The sequence below is a fragment of the Canis lupus genome, chromosome 22 (genome assembly GCF_048164855.1).
Source record: "Canis lupus baileyi chromosome 22, mCanLup2.hap1, whole genome shotgun sequence".
NCBI lineage: Eukaryota > Metazoa > Chordata > Mammalia > Carnivora > Canidae > Canis > Canis lupus.
In genome coordinates this window covers 44,654,131-44,676,218 of record NC_132859.1, presented here as the reverse complement: position 1 = coordinate 44,676,218, position 22,088 = coordinate 44,654,131, and the positions used below count along the sequence as shown (strand labels likewise).

Genomic DNA, 22,088 nt, shown 5'->3' with positions numbered 1-22,088 from the left:
TAACTATTCTTTGCTACGGCTGGCTTCCTGTTTTCTCATAGAGGGTGTTCTCCAAACTCCTTAAGTATCCTCTAGCACAGTATACAGATGGATCTGATCCATAATGGTCTGACTTACAATTTTTAGACTCTGATGGTACGAAACTAATACACATTCAGTAAACTTGTACTTCAAATTTTGAATTTGGATCTTTTCCCAGGCTAGTGCTCACAGTATTTTCAATTTATGATGGGTTTGTTGGGACATAACCCCATCATAAGTTGGAGATCTGTACCGGTCTTTTCTACATGATGCTTTATAACATATTTACCTATGTATCTGCTTCGTTGTTTACTGTTTCTCTACCAAATTATAAGCTCCATGAAAACAGGAACCAAGGCACTTTGTTTACCGCTGTACACTCGGTGTTTATGACAGCACTCTCACACGAAAGATACTCCAGAAGTTGAGAAAGAGGTTGAGGTTTGGGCTCCTGGGCTCAAACAGCCACCAATTCCCTGCTATTAAAAACATGGGAGTCTTAACCTCTATCAGGCCACATGAAGAAAGCTCTAAAGACAGGCAAAATAAAATGACCAGATCTGCAGAGCGTATCCTGGCTCAACTACACCATGAAGCTGTGTGTGTGTGTGCAGAAGGCAGAGAACCCACTAATGAATGTAGAGTGGCCCTCCCTGCCCACCAAGAATGTGGGTCAATCAATACACTAATTTTCACTATTAGGTTAGTAGCTACTTTCCATGGGGGAAGAGGTAAGGAGAAAGGTGGTCAAAATCTCTCCCTAGGGCAGCCCGGGTGGCTCAGCGGTTTGGCGCCTGCCTTCGGCCCAGGGCGTGAGCCTGGAGTCCCGGGACCAAGTCCCGTGTCGGCGTCGGGCTCCCTGCGTGGAGCCTGCTTCTCCCTCTGCCTCTCTCTCTCTGTCTCATGAATAAGTGAATAAAATCTTTAAAAAGAATAATAATTTCTTAAAAAAAAAAAAACTCTCTCCCTGAAGTATATACTATCCTGCATAGAATTTCAAGGGAGTAAAACAAGCAAACAAACAAAAACGCACACGGCTTCTGAGGTCTGTCCAAGGCCCCTGCAGGCTAACCCTCCCAGGTTAACAATCTCTACGGATTCTTCTGTTGGTACAAACCTTGAGATCGCTACTCTTTACCGTCAGATGTTTAGCTCCCATCTGACATATGTGCTCCTCATCCCTCCTCTCCCTGCAAAAAGGAAGGCAAGGTATGGCAGCCAAGGCGTTCGTGGTCATGACCGAAACCAATTCCTACAGCAAGGCCGGTGTTCTGCTTTCAAACTCGCGACGGGAACGGCCTATCTTCCCAGTCTCCGCCTGTTGAAATCAGGGGACGACTGCAGGGCCTGGCACAAACGCCGCCTCTTCCACCAAGCAGGTGCAGACCCAGCGGACTTGTCTTGCGGTCAGCGGCCCACCTCCCAGCACAGCCCAGCACAGCCCAGCACAGCCCAGCACAGGGCCCCGGGGCCCCGGCGCCTCGGCGGAGCGCTCTCTCCCTTAAGGACCACTACCGGCCTCACGGACCTTCAAGACGGAACCGCCTCAGCACCTGGCCCAATTCTTGCTGGTGCTTTTTTCCACTTTACCAAGAGCCTTCAATGTTCACCTCAGGAGTTTCCCCAACGGACCTCAGTGGCCAACCTAACAAACTCAGGTTTAGTGAGTCACACGGAAGTCAAGACCCTTGCAACGACGCCGAGCCCCACGGACCAAGCTGCGGCAGGAGAAAAAGCCCAACGTTTCGAGGCTCCGTAAGGCAGGTGCTCACTTGGGCTCTGGGCCCAAAGTTGAGAATGGACAAGACCCCCCTCCCTGCGCAACAACGTGACCCCGAGGGCGGCGACAGACGCTGCGGGGAGCGCTTCCGCCTTGAAAACAGCGTCGTCAAGGGGCAAGCTCCCAGCTCCGTTCGTCCCGCAGCTCAAGGCCTTTCATTCCAGCAGGCAGTTGTCCACACCCCAAGGCTACCCCACCCAGCTGCGCCGGGCGGCTTCTCCACACCCGGACGAGCCGGTGGCACGTCTCGAGGGTGTGACGGTTACGCCGTGACATCACGCGGCAGAGAAGGGCAAAGCGACCACGGCACCGGCGATTCTGAAGCGGCCCCGGCGCTGAGAAGCGCGCCGAGAGTCTGGAGGAGGGATTAACTTTGACTGACGTCCGCACCCACCCATGGCCTTTCCGAGTCCTCCTCAAACAAACCAATCAATGAGACGACGGAGACGGCAACGTGCCCCAGCCGCCAGGAACGGCTCCGCCCCCTCCGCTCGGCCGTCGTTCGGTCGCCATGATTGGTGTGGCTACCGTCTTGGTCTACTTTAGCTCTCCTCTGGCTTTCCGATACCCTCTCTGAACTTCTCCCTAACCATTTGTTCCCTCCCACTGTCAACTTCTACCTTCACGGGATTCTTGCTAGCTCGGGTGCCTGCGCAGCCACACTTGAGATGGCGGCCGGAGGCGGGGCCACGGCTGGGCCTGCCCGGCGCGGTGACGTCAGCGCGCTGCGTGTCGGCAGGTGGAGGGAGAAGGGAAAGTTTGGCCCGTGCGTGGGGCTGGGGTTGAGGGCGGGACGGAGGGGTTGGGCCCGGGCGAATACCCTGTAGCTGCTGCGGCGGAGGCCGAGGCCGGGACCTGGGCCGGGCGAGGAGTGCCGGCCGCCGGGGAGCAGTGGGCGAGGTCCGCCGGAGCTTCGAGCCCCCGCCGCTCTGCCGCGCGGTGACCCCGCGCCCAGACGCCGTCCGACCCGTGGCTGTTCCCGAGGCGGTTGGTGGGGGCGCGGCGGCGGCGGCGGCGGCGGCGGCGGCGGTTGGGGGTGGGGGAGGCGCGGCGAGGAGACGAGAGAGGTCAGCGAGTTTGAGGGAGGATCGCGAGCCGCGCCGCCGTCATGTCCGAGGACTCGAGCGCCCTGCCCTGGTCCATCAACAGGGACGATTACGAGCTGCAGGAGGTGATCGGTGAGAGCCGGCGCCGCCGAGGGAGGACCCGCGGGAGCGCGGGGAGGCTCGTGGGCACCCGCGGGGCGGGGGGAGGCTCCGGGTTTGTGCTGCGCGCCAGTGAGGCTGGCGGGGCTCGGGGGAGATGTGGGCAGTGACAGATACTTGAACCGGAGCGATAGACGGGTCTGGGAGGGGAAGAGCAGTGCGGGCACAGGACAGGCCTTTGGGAGGCTGTGCGAGAAGCGGCTGTTGGGGTTGTGGGCACAGCTCCCTATTTGGGGGGTCGTCTGCAGGGGGTTTTAGTGCATTCCCGCGCGGGTGTGACAACACCTAAGTGCTCACGAAGTGCCAAACGTTGCCGGGGTGGAGCTGGGGGAGCTGGAGATCCTCTCTAGAGGAAGCTGAAGGTACCGGGCTCCGCGCTGCGTAGACACAACTTCCCGCTGTTGGAGACGGACTTTCTAGTCAGGGAGGTAGGCATTGAATAACCAGGCAAATAGAAGGAATTGCAAGGTTTGGCAAGTGCTAGGAAGGAAATAAACAAGATGTTCTGATAGCGGGTGACCTGGACACCTGGTTAGGGTGATTTCAAGGAAAATGCCTTTTCTGAGGCGTTGACATTTAAGAGGAGCGCGGAAGGATGAGAAGCAGCCTTAGGGTTCCAGGGCAGATTTTTCCCTGCCGAGGGATGAGGAAGTGCAAAGGTCCTGAGGAGGGAAAGAGCTTGATGTGTTTCAGGACCTGGAGGAAAACTGGCAAGGGTAGAAGGGGGATCTTCGCAGGCATGGTAAGGATTTTAGAATTTTGAGTGTGTTGGAGGGCTTCAGGCAGAGGCAGCGTTATTTGACGGATCTGGCTGCTGTGTTTGGAGTGGTTTTGAGGTCCCGGAATACCAGTTGGCAGGGACCAAAACTTGCACAAATGTGGATTGTAATTCTTAGGCACCAGGGATTGGGGGGGGAGGGCGGAGACTTGGGATGAGGGGAGTATTTGTTGGACAACAATAATCCAGTGACTTTAGAAATCAAAAGGGGGTGGGTTCAGCTACACAGAAGCTGGGTCTAACTGACATGAGCAGACCCCTCTGTACGGGAGGAAGGAGATTGTCTGCTTTGCTAGATCAGCATCCTGTCCTATAATTAGTTTTATAACAAAGACTGGCTGAAAACTGTAGCTGTCTTAGAGGTGTGTTTATTGCAGTGTGTCTGTATTTTAGGGAAACTTTATACCTTTTTTTTTTTTTCTTTTTTTGCCTCTTGTTTCAAAACAAATCTGGGCTAAGTTTTATCTGAAAGAAATCACATCTTTTTCCTTACGCCACGTCATACCCAGTGTCCTTGCTGGGTGTTCGACATATACCGGTTGTTTCTAAAGACAGGTAGCTAGGTCTCTGTCTCGATTGTTTCTCAGTCCCTCAGTCAATATCCTATGAGGAAGAAATTAAGTGAGAGATTTGAAAATGATGTCTGAAAAGTAAAGGAGGAGGATCTCTGTCGTTGTTTTAGAAGAGGAATTTTGCCTTCCTTTCTGGTACGGTATACATCTTTCTGTGGTCATTTTTTTTTTTTTAATTTTTATTTATTTATGATAGTCACAGAGAGAGAGAGAGAGAGAGAGGCAGAGACACAGTCAGAGGGAGAAGCAGGCTCCATGCACCGGGAGCCTGATGTGGGATTCGATCCCGGGTCTCCAGGATCACGCCCTGGGCCAAAGGCAGGCGCCAAACCGCTGCGCCACCCAGGGATCCCTCTGTGGTCATTTTTTTATGCCTAGTAGTTAAGATGGCTCTAGAGATTTTAGAGATTTATTGGCTCTAGGGTTCTAGAGATTTTAGAGATTTATTAATTTGTTATCCTCAAGCAAGTAGGGTGTCTGTGAATGGGCAAAAGAGAGTCTCAGTCCTCAGGGATAGGGTTAGTTTTCATCTTAAGGTGGGCCATAGGTAAAAGGTTAAGGACTATAATGTGATTTGACCATCTTATTTTTATTTATTTTAAAATATTTCATTTATTTATTTGAGATAGAGCGAGAGACCGAGCACAGGAGCTGAGGTGAGGGGCAGAAGGAGGGGGGAGAAGCAGGCTCTTCGCTGAGAAGGGAACCTGACGATGCATGGAGTTCCATCCCAGGACCCTGGGATCATGACCTGAACTGAAGGCAGATCTTAACTGCCTGAGCCACCCTTGCAGCCCTTCACCATCTTATTTTTAAAATTAACTTTACTGAGGTATAATTTAGTGCTATAAAATTCACCCATTTTTAAGTACAAAATTCAGTGTTTTTTAGTAAATTTACTGTGCTGTGTCCCAGCCAGCATAGTCCAGGTTTAGAATATTTTCATCACCCAGTAAGATCCTTGTGCTTGTTAACAGTTAATCGCTGTTCCCACTCCCAACCCCAGGCAACCACAAATCTTTCTGTCTCTATAGATTTGCCTTTTCTGGACACTTAATATACATGAGATCATAATAACATATTGTCTTTTGTGTTTGGCTTCTTTTACTTAGCATGATATTTTTTTCATTTGTAAAAACAATTTTACTGGGTTATAACTTATATACCACAAAATCACCTGTATTAAGTGTATAATTGTATAATTAAGTGTATAATTTTTTGGTAAATTTACAGAGTTGGTCAGTCATCCCCACAATCCAATTTTAGAACATTTCCATCATTCCAAAAAGATGTCTCATGTCCATTTGCAGTCACTCCCTGTTCCCACCCCCTGCCTCAGGCAACCACAAATCTACTTTCTGTCTCTATAGATTTGCCTTTTCTGGATATTTCATGTAAATATAATCATATAATACGTGATCCTTTCATTGGTTTCTTTGACTTGGCATAATATTTTCTGAAGTTTACCAACGTTGTAGCCTATATCAATACATTATTCCTTTTTATTGGACACCACATGATGGACATTGGGTCGTTTTTGCTTTTTGGCTATTTGGAATAATGCTGTTATGAACATTCACTCATCAAATCTTCATGTGAACATGTTTCATTTTCCTTGAGTGGAATTTCTGGGTCACATGGTAAATTTATGTTTGACTTTTTAAGACATTGACAAGCCTTTTCAAAATCATTTTACATTCCCACCAGCCATGTATGAGAGTTCCTATTTATCTTTGTCAGCATTTGTTGTCTTTGATTATAGCCATCCTGGTGGGTCTGAAGTGGTATCTGGTGGTTCTATTTTGCATTTCTTTAATGACTAATGATGGTGAGCATCTTGTCAGGTGCTTATTAATTAGCTTTTCATATATCTCCTTTGGTGAAATATCTATTCAAATGTTTTGCCCATTGGGTTGTCCCTGGGTTGTTTTCTTACTAAGTTAAAGGGTGTGTGTGTGTGTGTGTGTGTGTGTGTGTGTGTATGTATGTATGTATGTATGTGTATGATGTGTTTGATGGTCAGTTCTTCACCTGATAGATGATTTCAGATATTTTTATCCTGGTCCCTAGCTTGTCTTTTCATTTTCTTAATGGTGACTTTCAAGGCCAGAAAGTTTTGAATTTTGATAAAGTTTAATTTATTACTTTTTCCTTTTACTGATTGTGCTTTTTTTGATGGCTTAACTAAGAAATCTTTACTAATCCAACATCACAAAGATTTTCTTTCCCGTATTTTCTTCCAAGTGTTAACAGTTTTAGCTCTTAAATTTTGGCCTCCAGTACATTATGAGTTCATTTTTTTTTTTTTTTTTTTTTTTAATTTATGATAGTCACACACACACAGAGAGAGAGAGGCAGAGACACAGGCAGAGGGAGAAGCAGGCTCCATGCACCGGGAGCCCGACGTGGGATTTGATCCTGGGTCTCCAGGATCGCGCCCTGGGCCAAAGGCAGGCGCCAAACCGCTGCGCCACCCAGGGATCCCTATGAGTTCATTTTTTAATGTATGGTGTGAGATGAGATGAACCATCTTGTTTCACAGATGAAGACACTGAAGCATAAAAAGATAAAATGACTGTCTAAAATCGTAGAGCTAATTAGTGGCACAGCAAATACCTGTGTTCTACTCTCCTGCTGCCTAATTCAGTATCCTTGTTTCTATGTAGGAATTTGATTGGTTTTTATATATTAAATGGACGATAGTGGTTATGGTCTAAGGGAAATTTTGAAGGTTTAAGTGAAATTAATTAGGGGGAATATCCTTACAATGAAAAATCTAATAGATATTTTGAAGGTGACCCTTTTGGATATAGTAGATTTTTCTTCTTTAATTTTTTTTAAAGCTTTTATTTATTTGAGGGAGAGTGAAAGTGAGAGAGATCACAGAGGGAGAGGGAGAAACAGACTCACCGCTGAGTGGAGAGCCCGATGAGGGGGCTCGATTCCAGGACTCAGAGATCATGACCTGAGCTGAAGGCAAATGCTTAACCGACTGAGCCACCTAGATGCCCCGAATTTTTCTTTTGTGTCTCCGGTTTTGTAAATTTTGAATGTCTCCCTCTCATTTGTAAGTTCACTAAAGTTCCTAACATCCTTCCATTCCACGCCTTGTGTCTTCTCTCACCCATCCTCCCAGGAGGGAGGGGGAAAAATGTTTTTCCTTGAATTATAGCTTATTATAAGTACCCAGCCTCAACAAAGTGGTGTAGACTTATTCTGAATTTGCTTCCATGCTGAAATGTTTGGAATACAATGTTTTCTAGTAAGCTATAATCATCAAAATGAATCTTTGTGATTTTTCAAATTACACTTAATTTTTTCTGAGAATCAAATGATTGGAGCTCAGAAAATAAAGGTTTGGAGGATCATTTGAATTTTCTGTTTTCAAAGAATTGTATTTTAAAGCAGTGATTAATTGATGCCTCCTTTCTGATCAAAGTACTTGCATTTATTTGATATGTAATTTTTTTTTTCACCTGCTGCTTAGCCTATAATATTTGTAAGGTTGAGAAGCCTGGAATGCAGTCTGTTGAGCATCAGACTCTTGGTTCTGGCTGAGGTCTGATCTCAGGGTCATGGAACGGAGCTCTGCTTCAGACTCCGCACTCAGAGCTCAGTCTGTGTGGGTTTCTCTCTTACCCTTCCTCAAGACCCCCCCCCCCCCGGCCCCATCCCTGCTCTCTCTCGCTCTCTCTTTCTCTAAAATAAATAAAATCCTTAAATATTTGTAGGGTTAGTTGTTTTTCACATTCTATTTTGTTTTCTCTCTTTCTGACAAAATCCTATAGAGAAAAGAAAAATTCCCTTCCTGGAACATAAAAGCATACAGATTGGGAATTCAAAGGACTTCCTTTTAAAGAATTATATCATCTGAAGCACGCTTTGGCAAGATTTGAAGTTCTTTAAGTATAATTACTTGTAAAAGATGTTAGTAGTATTTTCACTATCACTCATTCACCTCTCAGTGTTTTTGAGCTCCATCCTAACCATTATTACTGTATTAGAATTTATAATCAGGTGTTGTACTGTATGACATGTGTTGAAACAGCTGGAAGAGTATGGTCTTAGAGTTGTGTTGACCTGGATTCAAACCCTGGCTTTTCCTTTTATTAGCTGTGTGATCTTAGGCAATTTATATAACTGGTTTTAGTGTCTGCTTTTTGTCTAAAAAATGGAGGTAATGTTACCTATAACATTGGGGCTGTTATGTAGATTAAGTGTAATTGTGTGGAGAAAATGTTTAGTTTGCATTGAATGCACCTTTTTTTTGTTGTTGTTTATAAGATTTTATATTTATATATTAGAGTGTGAGACAGCACTAGCAGGGAGAGTGGCAGAGGCAGAGGGAGAAGCAGGCTCCCCACTGAGCAGGGAGCCCGATACGGGGGGAGGGGGGCTTGGTGTAGGGCTCCATCCCAGGACGCTGGGATGATGACCTTAACTGAAGGCAGATGCTCAACCACTCAACCAACTGAGCCATGCTGGCACCCCTGCATTGAATGTTCCTTAACATAATGACTTTCGTTATCTCTTTTCTCCTCTTATCTCTTTTTTTCCTCCTTATGTTTTGTAATTTTTGGTATTACCATGAAATATGAAATACTGTATGATTTGAAATCTTATAACACTTAAATACTTAGAATCTGTTGTAATATTTAATGGAACATCGCTGCCCCTTTGTTTCTTTCTAGATCTTATTAAAGTTTAGATGGATTTCAGGATTTATGGTGGACATGGTAGTACAGCTACATAAGGCCTTGCCATCTTTGACATTGTCAAGGATATGATATGATGGCAGATAGAGAAAACAATTTGGTGGGGGCTGTGCCATGTGCCTTTTATCTTTTAATTTCCTACATCTTGGAAAGTCTCCATACTCACTGTTTACCTTGGATTAGGTTTTGAAAATTGTTATTTAAGATCTGTTTTTAATAAGGTATGATTTACCCAGCTTTGACACTTTGGTGAAGACAAACTCAATTAGCTTTATTCTCTACTTTCCCTCTCCTTTTTTTTTTTTTTTTTTTAAGATTTTATTTATTTATTCATGAGAGACACAGAAAGAAAGAGAGAGAGAGAGGCAGAGGAGCCCGATGTGGGACTCCATCCCGAGACTCCAGGATAATGCCCTGGGCCGAAGGCAGGCACTAAACCGCTGAGCCACCCAGGGATCCTCTTCCCTTTCCTTTATTATTTTTATTAATTGTTTATTAGCCACACATTTTGATATCTAAAGTAGTGGTTTTCAAGTACAGATTCCAGGATCCCACCTCCAGCCCCTCCGTAAATGTGAAAGACATCATACTTTATCAATAGAATGATGTTGAGTGGTTAGTGTATTTTCTTCCCCTGGTCAGGAGACTTAGCTATGGTGATATTATCAGTAAAGGCCAGCATTGGACTAACAACCTCATAGGGCTGTATCAGTTAGGGATTGCATTTGGCTGCATGTAATGGAAAACAAATTATAGTGTCCTAATAAAGTACCTTTTTTCCCTTCTGTAACTGGAGTGGCCACCTATATGCCCTAATTAACCATCCAGTCTCCTAGTTTTTACTTCACTGCACTTAGCATGTAACTGCCATTCTTATAGTTGCAACGTAGTTAGTTGTTCTACACCTAGCCTCATTCTTGTGTTCCAGGCTGGAAGAATATGGCAAAAGGACAGAGGCACATGATGACTGAGTTGGCATCTTTTCAAAGAACTTTCTTTCCTCTAAGCCTCATTCAATGACTTCCATTTCTAGTTTATTGGCCAGAACCATGTAATTTGGCCATTTGCAAGAGAGGCTATGAAATAAAACTTTTTAAGCTGGGCACATTAGTACTTAGAATAAGTCAAACTTCTTTTATTAAAGATGAAGGGAAAATTGTATGTTGCATAGGCAACTAAAAATGTTGGCCTTGGTGGTTTTTTTAAAAAATGAAAATAGTTAAATAATACATTACAAGTAAATAATTTAACCATAGCAAGCAGTTAATAAATGTTAGCTTTAATCTAAAGAAGTAGTTGCTTACCAGTTAAGAGCATGGTGTTGAGTCATCATGTAGTTCTGGTTTCTAGTCTCTACTCTGCACCTGACTAGTTTATGACCTAAGTCTTATTTTTATAATTATTATTGTATTAGATAAAAAACAAAACAAAACGGAAGTAAAGAAAGTGCTCAGTATAGTACTTGGCACACAGAATAAGCGTTCAATAGATGTTAATGCTCATGATGGTAATAATGAGTTCATAGCTTATGCCTGTGAAGACTGGGCCATATTTGTGTTTGCTCTGCCTTAAATGAGTAATTTTTTTCCTTGAAAATGTATGTCACTGCTCAGTTGATTTGTCTATTCAGCAAATATTTATTGAACTTTTGTTATGCTCCAGGTACTGTTCTGGATGCTAGGGATATGTCAGTGAAGCAGACAGAAATCCCTGCTTTTGTAGAGTTTATGATCTAGTAGTGATAAAGAACAAAAACAAAGCAGAGAAAGGAGTTGGAGACTGCTAGGGATAGAGGTGAATTTAAAAAAAAATTTTTTTTAAAGATTTATTAGAGAGAGAGAGTATGGGAGGGAGAAGAGGGAGTCTCAAGTAGACTCTACACTGAGTGTGGAGCCCAATGCGGGGCTCAGTCCCAGGACTCTGAGACCTTGATGTGAGCCAAAATCAAGAGTAGTGAGCCCCACCCACTGAGCCAGCCAGGCGCCCCTGGAAGTGAGTTTTAAATAGGTCAGGGAAAGCAAAAGAAGAGACATTTGATTTTTTTTTAAGATTTTATTTATTTATTCATAGAGACAGAGAGAGAGAGGCAGAGACACAGGCAGAGGGAGAAGCAGGCACCATACAGAGAGCCTGACGTGGGGACTCGATCCGGGGTCTCCAGGATCACGCCCTGGGCTGCTGGCGGCGCTAAACCGCTGCGCCACGGGGGCTGCCCAAGAAGAGACATTTGAGAAAAGACCTGAAGGAGGTGAAAAAAATGAAGATTGTGGTTATCTGCAGGAAGCTTATTCCAGACAGAGGGAGAGGTGAAGGCTCTAAATTGGAATGGAAGCATGCTCATGTGACTAAGGAATAGGAGGCAGGAGTGGCTGGAGCAGAGTGAGGTGGGGTGAAGAGGCAGACAGGAGAAGAGATCAGAAAAGTAAGGTGGTGGGGTTGTGTGGTTCTGACCATAAGATGGGATGAAGTCTTGTAAGTCGTTGTGGGTACTTGGCTTTTGGTTTGAGTGAGAATGAAAATCATTGCAGGATTTTAAGCAGAGGATTATTATGACTGTGTTTTAAAGGGGTAATGCAGGCTGCTATGTAGAGAATAGTTTTGTAAGGGTGGAAGGAGAGTTTATTTATTTATCTAGATTTTATTTATTTATTCATGAGAGAGACAGAGAGAGAGGCAGAGACACAGGCTCCCTGAGGGGAGCCTGATGTGGGACTCTATCCCAGGACCTTGGGATCCAGACCTGAGCCAAAGGCAGATGCTCAACCACTGAGCCACCCAGGTGCCCCTGGAAGGAGAGTTTATCCAGTGGAGAGAGAGCACTGGAGTTGGTGAGAAGTAATCAGGTTGCTGGGTATAACATGTTTTGGAGTTAGAGAGTTGCCATTGGATTAGATGTGAAAAGATTCTAAGAGTTTTGGCTGGAGCATCCGGAAGGATGGAGTTACCATCCTTTGAGATGAGAGATTACCAGAGTGAACAGGGGACAGAGATGATTCATTACAAAACCATCAGGCTGTGTGAATAATTACTCAAAGCATATGGCACTGTGTCTTTATTTTCATCTTTTTTTGTATAGAGAGAATAGCATGATTTTTATGATGTTGACTATTCTTAACAGCTGTTTCACCAGTTCTAGAAGCTTTAATTTTCAGTGTGATGCTGACAAGAGAAAAGGGTTTTCAAAAATGTAATTTCCTTATATTTTTCCTTGATTCAGGTGACAGTGCCTTAATCATCTTTCAAAATGAAGAGTCTGGGTACTCTTTAGTGAATGTAAAACCATACTAAATAACATTTAAAATCTTTCGAATATGTATCTGCTATAATGATGTCTGGCCAAAATTTGGAGGAAATTATCTTTAACTGATTTGGTTTATGTATTTATTTTTCTCACAGTTAGGAATAATATCCATTTTTAACTTTCTTTTTTAAGTTTCTGAGTCTAGTAAAGTGGCCAGAGACCAATAATTTTTTTAGTCCTCCTTTGGGCATCTCCTTTTCTGTCTTGAGAGATGAAGTTACCCAATTTGAGGAATTTCAGGAAAAATCTCATATTTTTGTATATTTAATGCATTCTGTCTGTATGCATGTATGCTAAGACTGCAGTTTAAGAGCTCACTAGGAGAGGACAGAAGAGTGGAAGAACTGGGACCTAGGTGCATGGAGGATACACACCTGTGTTAAGTTTTTGAAAGTCTGAATTAGGATGTTTTATTGGAAATTGGTTTCCATTTTCCATTATATTATTATTCTTACTAGTCCATTAGTAGAGGGCATTAGAGCAGTAGCTTTTACACTTTTCACTAAACCATTCCTGAGAGATCTCTTTTACAATTTGCATGTGTATTTATACTGAAGTAAATGTTTTACAAAATAACATTTGCTTTTACTATGTGCCATGCATACTGATGTTTTTTCTATTTTACTCTTTTTACTCCAAGAAAATGATGGTTGAAACTCTGAAAATGACTTGTAGTTTGAAAATTCCTCATAAAGAAACATGCTTTAAAATATTTTAAGAATTTGTATCTCTCAATCTTTTTTTTTTTTTTTTTTTTTTTTTAAGATTTTATTTATTTATTCATGAAGGACACAGAGAGGCAGAGACTAGGCAGAGGGAGAAGCAGGCTCCCTGTGAGGAGCCCGGTCCAGGACCCAATCCCAGGACCCTGGGATCACGCTGAGCCAGAGGCAGCCGCTCAACCACTAAGCCACCCAGATGTCCTTCAATCTTTTAAATAAAAATCTTTATTTTATTTTTATTTTAAGTAGGCTCCATGCCTAATGTGGGGCTCCAACTCAGGACTCTGAGTTTGAGTCTCATGCTCTACCAATTGAGCCATCCAGGGGCTCCAAAATTTGTATCTCTAATCGTATGTTTTCAAAGTCTTACTAAAAATTGATGAATAGTTAAAATGATTATAAAGACATTATAAAGATATTCTTCCTTATCCTCTTATTCACATTATTAATTGTTATTTTCTGTGAAAGTTTTTCTAATGAAGGATAGAACATGATTGGTATTCTGAATTAGTGGTGTTGTGTATTGAGTTCTTACTGCATTACCATACACACCTTTATGTTACAACTTTAAAATATTTTTTGATTGCTGAATAATATTTTGGTGTTTGGGGAAGAAAACATGAAGATCAATGAAAGTGATTTATTGTTAGCATGGAACAACTGGAGCCTGCAAGTCTCTCTTTATCATTAAATGTGGGAAATGCTGGTGACTTTGCCCTTTGGCCATTTGTTAAATCACATCTTGTTTCTAGGGATATTTGTTTATTAAATGAGTGACTTTTTGTGTAGAAGAAGGTACTTTAGTATGTAGACAATTATGACTGATAATACCTAGGGTTAGTGTTCGTTATTAGTGAAATTAATTCTGTGTTTAATAATGACTAGGAATTAATAACAACTAAACCCCAAATTGCTGTCTGTTTTTAATGCCAGCATAGCTTTGGTTTATGTATGATATGACATTAGTGTGCTTAAAGCTAGCATTTCAGATTTTGTATATATATATATATAAAATATATATATATATATATATATATAAAATAAATAATCAGTGCTTGATCATCCAGGGATACAGTAACTGACTTGAGTTAATACTGGTTTAAAGGGACGCCTGGGTGGCTCAGTGGTTAGGTGTCTGCCTTTGGCTCAGGTCAGGGTCCTGGGATTGAGTCCCACAAGGGGCTCTCCATAGGGAGCCTGCTTCTCCCTCTGCCTATGTCTATGTGTCTCTCATGAATGAATAAATAAAATCTTAAAAAACAAAACAAAACACTGGTTTAAAAGCTACCACTAGGTAGCTAGCACATTTGCAAAAATTAAAATGATAAAACATCGAGGAATATATTTACATACTAGAAGACATCTGTTTTCTAGGACCAAAGGTACCCTGTGGAGGCCTCATTGTGTTTTTTGTGACTTAAGAAAGCCTCTCAGCCGGACAGATCTGGACCTTCATGATTGGGTTCCTTCCTTTGGGGCTTCCCAGAGTAGGGCAGCAGCCTCTCACTGAAGACAAGAGTTGTTAGAGTTTTCTAAAGGGATTCCATGCAGAAAGAACTTGGAAAGAGGATGAGAAAGGAACAGTTAATGCCAAGCCACTACTGTTCTGCCTAATTCTGTCCTACTCGTGCAAAACAAAGGGAGTTCACCAAAAAAGCAAACTGCAAACTATTTCAGTAGTAATCTATTGGATCACTTATCAATGAATGTGTTAGTGGTCCTAAACTATTGTCAAAATAATTCAAGTACACTATTGGATAATGTTGTTGAATGGCAAATGTGTCCTTGAATATTGGATTTCATTTTGAATTTTGCATGACATGAGCTTTGTACAGAGTTTTTGCTTAGTTTGTTATAATTGTGATTTGGGTTTATCCATGTCAGTGTTGACTGGTTGTATATCTATGGCTTTGATCAGGGACTTTGAAACAGATTTCAATGTAACAAACAAATTCTCGAATTATATAATTGTATATGTAAATTATTTTCAAATTTTAATATCTGTAGCACATTTATACTATTAGAAATCTGATGTCCTACTTGAAGAAATTTTTTTAGTAACAGCTTTATTGGGATATAATTCACATACTATGAACATAAATTGCCCTTTTAAAGTGTGCAATTCAGTGTATTCACAGAGTTATGGAACCATCATCAATGTTTAATTCCAGAACATTTTCATATCTCTGGAAACTCCATATCCGTTAGCTGCACTCCCTACTTCCCCTCTTCCTCTAGTCTCTGGCAACCTCTAGTTTACTGTCTGCATGTATGGATCTGCCTGGTCTGGACATTGTACATAAATAGAGTCATACTGATGTGAAATGTTGGGGTCTGGGAGTGAATGGTCAAGAAAAAATTCTTGAGACATCTTTGGTGCCAAAAAGAGTGGTTTTATTAAAGCATGGGGACAGGACTCTGGGCAGAAAGAGCTGCACTGGTGGTGTGAGGAGTGACTGATTATGTATTTTCAAGTTGGGAGGGGGCAGCATAAGTCTGTAAAGAATTTGGAAGCAAGGTTTCCAGGACCTGGAGGGGCTAGCTGTTGTTAGGAAAATGTTATTTACTGCTGTCTAGTAAAATCTTAGTCATGAGACTCTTCAGATGTGTATCAGTGGGCCATATGCTTGGATGATGACTGCTAACATATCTTGGATGGGTGGGTAGAGATAGAAGAAGTTTCCAAAGGGATTTTTACAGGATCCTGGAATTCAGGCTAATGGCAAGCTAAGGTTGCCTTTTGCCTCTAGCAAAGTATTAACACTGAGGCAGTTAAGTTCCTTGATGAAGGTCACTCTGTCTCAAGTACTTGTCAATAGGCTGTCAGTTATAAGGAAGTTCAATTTATTTTCTTTTGCCTTTGTTCTGTATATCAATGCCATATATGGCCTTCTGTGTCTGGCCTATTAGCGTGTTTTCAAGGTTCATCCATGTCATAGCATGTATTTTTTTTTATTTTTTATTTATTTTTTTATTTATGATAGTCATACAGAGAGAGAGAGAGAGGCAGAGACATAGGCAGAGGGAGAAGCAGGCTCCATGCACCGGGAGCCTGATGTGGGATTCGATCCTGGGTCTCCAGGATCGCGCCCTGGGCCAAAGGCAGGCGCCAAACCGCTGCGCCACCCAGGGATCCCCATGTCATAGCATGTATTAATAGTCATTTCTTTTTATTGCCAAATAGTATTACCGGTGTATGGATATACCACATTTTCTTACTCTATTCCTCAATTGATGGACATTTGGGTTGTTTCCACTTTTTGGCTTTTACAGATAATACTGCAGTGAACGTCTGTGTGAAATTATTTATGTGTACATGTTTTTTAATTTTTTTGGGTATATACCTAGGAGTTGAAGTGCTGGGTTGTGTAGTAATCTGTGCTTAACATTTTGAGGCACTGTCAGACTCTTCTGAAGCAAATATGTTATTGTAGTCCCACCAGCAATGCAGGAGGGTTCCAGTTTCTCCACATCCTTACCAACACTTGTTATTGTCTGTCTTTTTGATTACAGCCATCCTGGTGGATGTGAAATGTTATCTTGCTATGGTTTTGTGAAGAGATTTTTAAAATTGAAAACTTTGTATTACAAAGTGTTAGCTATTGTAGCTTGTATGTTTTTATTTTTAAAGTAAATATTTGAGAGAATATATAAGAACAATAAATAATTAATGAAATAATTTTAACACTGAAATAAGTGATAATTACAAAGAGTAAATGGAAATTAACATGATGTCTGAGCCTGACTTTTTAAAACATATTTCACTGTTAGACTGTATAAACAAAGGTAACCTCTTAGTTCATGTTTAAGATAGTCTTTTTTTGGTACCATATTCTCGTGTTCGTGTAAGTTGACTTGTAACTTGAAAGTGATTTCAAAATCATTACCAGGCTTTTTTTCTTTCCTAGAAAGAAATTTCTGAAATTTCTTAGAAATCCAGAAATCTTCTGGAAGATTTGAATATTTCGTTTTAAGATGGTGTGGTATTTTTTGCTCTCAGTCTGATGGAGGCCCCCAAATGTGGGGCAACAATGGGATAGAAGCCAGTGGTGCAGGCAGAACAAAGGAGAGAGGAGATAGAAGTTTATTGAAAACATCGCAAAGGAGCGGCAGGACAGAGAGGGAGGGAAAGGAGAGAGACAGAGGGAAGGTGGGAGGTGGAGAGACAGGCAGACAAACGTACACATACACACACGCAGAGTGAGACACAGAAACAAAGAGACAAATGTAAGTAGCCCATTGGTTAGTTAGAGCCTATGGATATTTTGATGTGGGTCTGTGGGTTACTATGGGCCCTTTCTGCATTCCATTGCTCAAGGCTGTTTGCCTAAAAGTGGCTTCTACAGAGATAGAAATGGAAATTACTTCTGGTAACAATACATAATAATATGACTCGTAAATTGGGGGAAATGGACATTTAAGGACAATACTGTGTATTTTTTTTTGGCATGATAAGCTTTCCTTTTCTCTCTGCCAGTTAACTACTTTTTTTTTTTTTAAGATTTTATTTATTTATTCATGAGAGACACACAGAGAGAGAGAGAGAGAGAGAGAGAGAGAGGCAGAGGGAGAAACAGGCTTCATGCAGGGAGCCTGATGTGGGACTCCATCCCGGGTCTCCAGGATCACGCCCTGGGCTGAAGGCGGCACTAAACTGCTGAGCCACCCGGGCTGCCCTGTCCCACCATTCAAAAAAACATTTTATTTATTTATTCATTCATTCATTCATTCATTCATTCATTTATTTGTTTGTTTATTTATTATTTATTTATTTAATACAGAGAGTGAGAACAAGCAGGGGGAGCTGCAGAGGGAAAGGGAGAAGCAGGCAATCTGTTGAGCACAGAGCCTGATGCGGGGGTGGGGGGGGGAGCTCGATCCCAAGACTCTGGGATCATGACTTGAGCAGAAGGCAGATGCTTAACCCACTGAGCCACCCAGACACCCTTACACCCTACTTTTTAGGGTATTATCTTTTGTTGAGTGTAGGAACAAGATAATTATTCTCTTGTTTATTTTATTTTATTATCTATTTTTCTTTTTAGAGAGAGCATGTGCATGAGCTGAGAGGAGGGGGTGGGGGAGAGAAATCTTAAGAGGGCTCTGTGTTGAGCATGGATGCAGGGCTCAGTCTCATGACCCTGAGATCAGAACCTGAGCTGAAATCAGGAGTCAGTCACAACTGACTGAGCCACTCAGGCACCCTGAATTATTTTCTTGTTTAAATTGTGTGGGAATTAAAAAATAATAATAAAATAAATTGTGTGGGAATTAGAAATATCATGTTCTTATCTATATATCTATTTATTTACTTATTTATGTATTTATCTTTAGGGAGTGGAGCAACGGCTGTGGTCCAAGCAGCATATTGTGCCCCTAAGAAGGAGAAAGTGGCAATCAAACGGATAAACCTTGAGAAATGTCAAACTAGCATGGATGAACTCCTGGTATGCACATCTCATATTTCTTATGTGGAGAAATATACTCCTCTGTATATTCATGTTCGAGTGAGAAATAACTTGAAATTTTTGATTACTTTTCTTATAAAACGTATTGTGATTTGCTCATTAAGTAAAGTTTATTGTAAAATTTATAAAAATCCAGGTAAATAGAAAAAAATTAGTTGTAATCCTCTCATTCTGAGATTTGCACTTGCTATATAGTCTTTAAGATTGTGCAATTTAAATATTTGTGTATTTTTATGATAATGTAATCATTGTTCTTTTCATTGAAAAATTTATCGAATTCTTTCTGTGTCTATAAATATGAATTAACATGCCTTTCAGTATGTGTAGTATTCTGTTGCATAGGGAAGCCACATTTTATTTATAACCTATTTCTCGTATTGGACTTTTTCCTGTTTTTATCATTTACTTCTTTACTTTTCTCTTTCCTTAAACTAGTATCATGCAATTGTGATACCTGGTCAAATGGAATATGTTTTATTTAAAAAATTTTTTTTTGAAGATTTCATCAATTTATTTGAGAGCACAAGCAGGGGGAGGGGCGAAGGGAGAGAAAGAAGCAGACTCTCTGCTCAGCAGGGAGCCTGATGTGGGGCTCCATCCTGGGACTCTGGGATCCTGACCTGAGCAAAGGCAGACACTTAACCTGCTGAGCCACCCAGGTGGCCCTGGAATATGTTTTAAAAGGCCCTGGCTCCTAAGAATATGGTACCACCAATCTGCATTCTGATCCTTGATGCAAGAAGACAGGTAGAGGTGGCATTTCCTTATCCAAAAGCTAGAGAAAAAGAGAAGAAAGGGAGTCTCAAGGATTCATAGCTGCAAGAGATGTTCTTTGGCATTAAAAGCTACACACACAGGGATTATTTTGTACTTCTTTTATGAGCTGTGACACTGAGTTGTTTCAAGTATGTGGTAAGTGATCAGCAAAGGACATAGGATAAATTTTCAAATCATTTAACTTTGTAAATCCGCAGTTTCTTTGGCTTAAAATAGAAATATTAACATCTACTTTATGTACCTCATGAGGTTTTTATTTTGTTTTAAAAGATTTTATTTATTTATTTATTTATTTATTTATTTATTTAGAGAGTTGGGGGAGAGGCAGAGGGAGAAAGAGAATCTCAAGTAGACTCCATGCTGAATGCGGAGCCTGATATGGGACTTCATCTTACAACCCTGAGATCATGACTTGAGCCAGCATCAAGAGTTAGATGCCTAATTGACTGAACCACTTGGTGCCCCCTTTGTGATGTTTTTCTTAAGGATCAAATGATCCAGTACTTGAAAATTATAAACTGCCATTCAGATATGAACTAATGTTATCTTATTAAGTATTTCTCTAAGATCATGTACAGCTAGTGATAGAAAAGCAGGAGTTAGTAGCACTGGGATGATTTGACATTCCAGAAGTCTTTTCTACTTCGAGATTGGATTTAATTTCTGGTAGAGTCTGTACTGGGTATTAGGGAATATTGGAATAAAAGGAAAAGAGATAATAGAACTATACATTGAACTTTTAACATGAAACAGATGCATTTCTTCAGGAGTTAGTAGTGTATGAGCAGAAGCTGAAGAAGAAAGTGGCTAGAGTAATCTTGAGCCTCTGGTGAGACAACATACACTTGAAAGGAGATGCTGGGCAGCCCGGGTGGCTCAGCAGTTTAGCGCCACCTTCAGCCCAGGGCCTGGTCTTGGAGCCCCAGGATCGAATTCCACGTCGGGCTCCCTGCATGGAGCCTGCTTTTCCCTCTGCCTGTGTCTCTGCCTCTCTCTCTCTGTCTCTCTGTCTCTCTTTCTCTCTCCCTGTGTCTCTCATAAATAAATATAATCTTAAAAAAAATCTTTGAAGAAAGGAGATGCTGATGGAAGTCCTATGTAGTTATCTTGGATTTACAGATCCCTGCAACCCCTTAGAGCATTATTTGGATATTTGAACTGCAGTGATCATAAAAGAAGGCTGTAAATTATAGACAAATTGTTTTGAGGAAAAACCATTTTTTAAAAAAGATTTTATTTATTTATTCATGAGAGACAGAATGAGACAGAGACATAGGCAGAGGGAGAAGCAGGCTCCGTGTGGGGCTCCTGATGCAGGACTTGATCCTAGTACCCTGGCATCATACCCTGAGCCAAAGGCAGATGCTCAACCACTGAGCCACCCAGGTGCCCCGAAAAACACAATTTTTAAATTAAGTTTATTTATTGGATACAGAGAGAACACACACAGGTAGGTAGAGCGGCAGGCAGAGGGAGAGGGAGAAGCAGGCTCCCCACTGAGCAGAGAGCCTAATGTAGGACTCGATCCCAGGACCCTGGGATCATGAACTGAGCCACCCAGGTGCCCTGAAAAACAGAATTTTTAACTTCTATATTAAGACTGGAATTTGAGAAGCCCAATATGAATTTTTATCTTTTGCCACTTATTTTATATAATCCATAAGGATAACGTAAAGGTGAACAAAAGTCTTATTTTTTACCTCATGACTAAAGAAATGGAGGTTCAAAGTTTAAATAACTTGACTGTGTTCACGTGATGGTGACAGCAAACATCTTTTTAATGATGGGCACTTAGGTGTATTTTACCCTCATAAATACCACCATGAGACAGGTGGTAGCTCCATTTTAGATGAAGTAAATCATATAATAAGTGACAGTCTGGATTAAAAATCAGATCTTTCTGAGTGAAGTCTATTACTTTCCACTTCATATAATAATAACTAGTTATAATCTTGGTTCGAAAGTAGAAAGAGCATCTGTTCTCAGATATTTGACATCTCGAACATAATATTTGTGTTATTACACTAGGGCCTTCCTTGTAAAGGAATGCAAATTTGGTGTAGCTTAGTGACAGCAAAAATGAATTAGACCTCCGTAATTTTGCCCGTATAGTCCAGTAAGCTTTACATTACAAATACAATATTTATATATATTTGGCAAATAAGTGAAGTGGAGGGGGAAGTGACTTTTAGTGATTTTTTAAAAAGATTTTATTTATTTACTTGAGAGCAAGAGCATGAGCCAGTGGAGAGGGGCTCAGGGAGAAGAACAAGCAGACTCCATGCTGAGCATGGAGCTCCATATGGGGGCTCTATCCCAGAACTCTGGGATCATGACCTGAGCTGAAGGCAAATGCTGAGCCACCCAGGCACCCCTTAGTAAAGCAAATTTAAAAATAACTGGCTTAAAAAAAAAAAAAAAAAATAAAAATAAAAATAAAAATAACTGGCTTTTTTTTGGAGAGCAAACAAGATCCCACAGAAGTCTTTTTTTTTTTTTTTTTTAAAGATTTATTTATTTATTTATTCATGAGAGACAGACACACAGAGAGAGGCAGAGACACAGGCAGAGGGAGAAGCAGGCTCCATTCAGGGAGCCTGATGTGGGATTTGATCCCGGGTCTCCAGGATCAAGCCCTGGGCCGAAGGCAGGTGCTAAACTGCTGAGCCAGCTAGGGATCCCTGATCCCACAGAAGTCTGAAGAAACATTGGGAATATAAAGAAGGCTGGATTTATTTATGGTGTTTAT

At 41.6% G+C, this 22,088-nt stretch overlaps 1 protein-coding gene across 4 annotated transcripts in view; it reads left to right on the top strand.

Moving 5' to 3' along the window:
- The first annotated feature begins 2,169 nt into the window (after positions 1-2,169).
- Positions 2,170-22,088, top strand: part of OXSR1 (oxidative stress responsive kinase 1) — a 94,805-nt gene continuing 74,886 nt past the window's right edge. Inside the window, exons 1-2 of one of the 4 annotated variants that reach the window (XM_072793368.1) lie at positions 2,170-2,319; positions 18,429-18,541. In XM_072793368.1, coding sequence (XP_072649469.1) covers positions 2,313-2,319; positions 18,429-18,541 — 120 coding nt within the window. In that variant the 5' untranslated portion in view covers positions 2,170-2,312. Of the gene's footprint in view, positions 2,320-2,587; positions 2,980-18,428; positions 18,542-22,088 lie in introns of those variants that run through there. The other 3 variants (XM_072793369.1, XM_072793367.1, XM_072793370.1) reach the window with 3 other exon arrangements.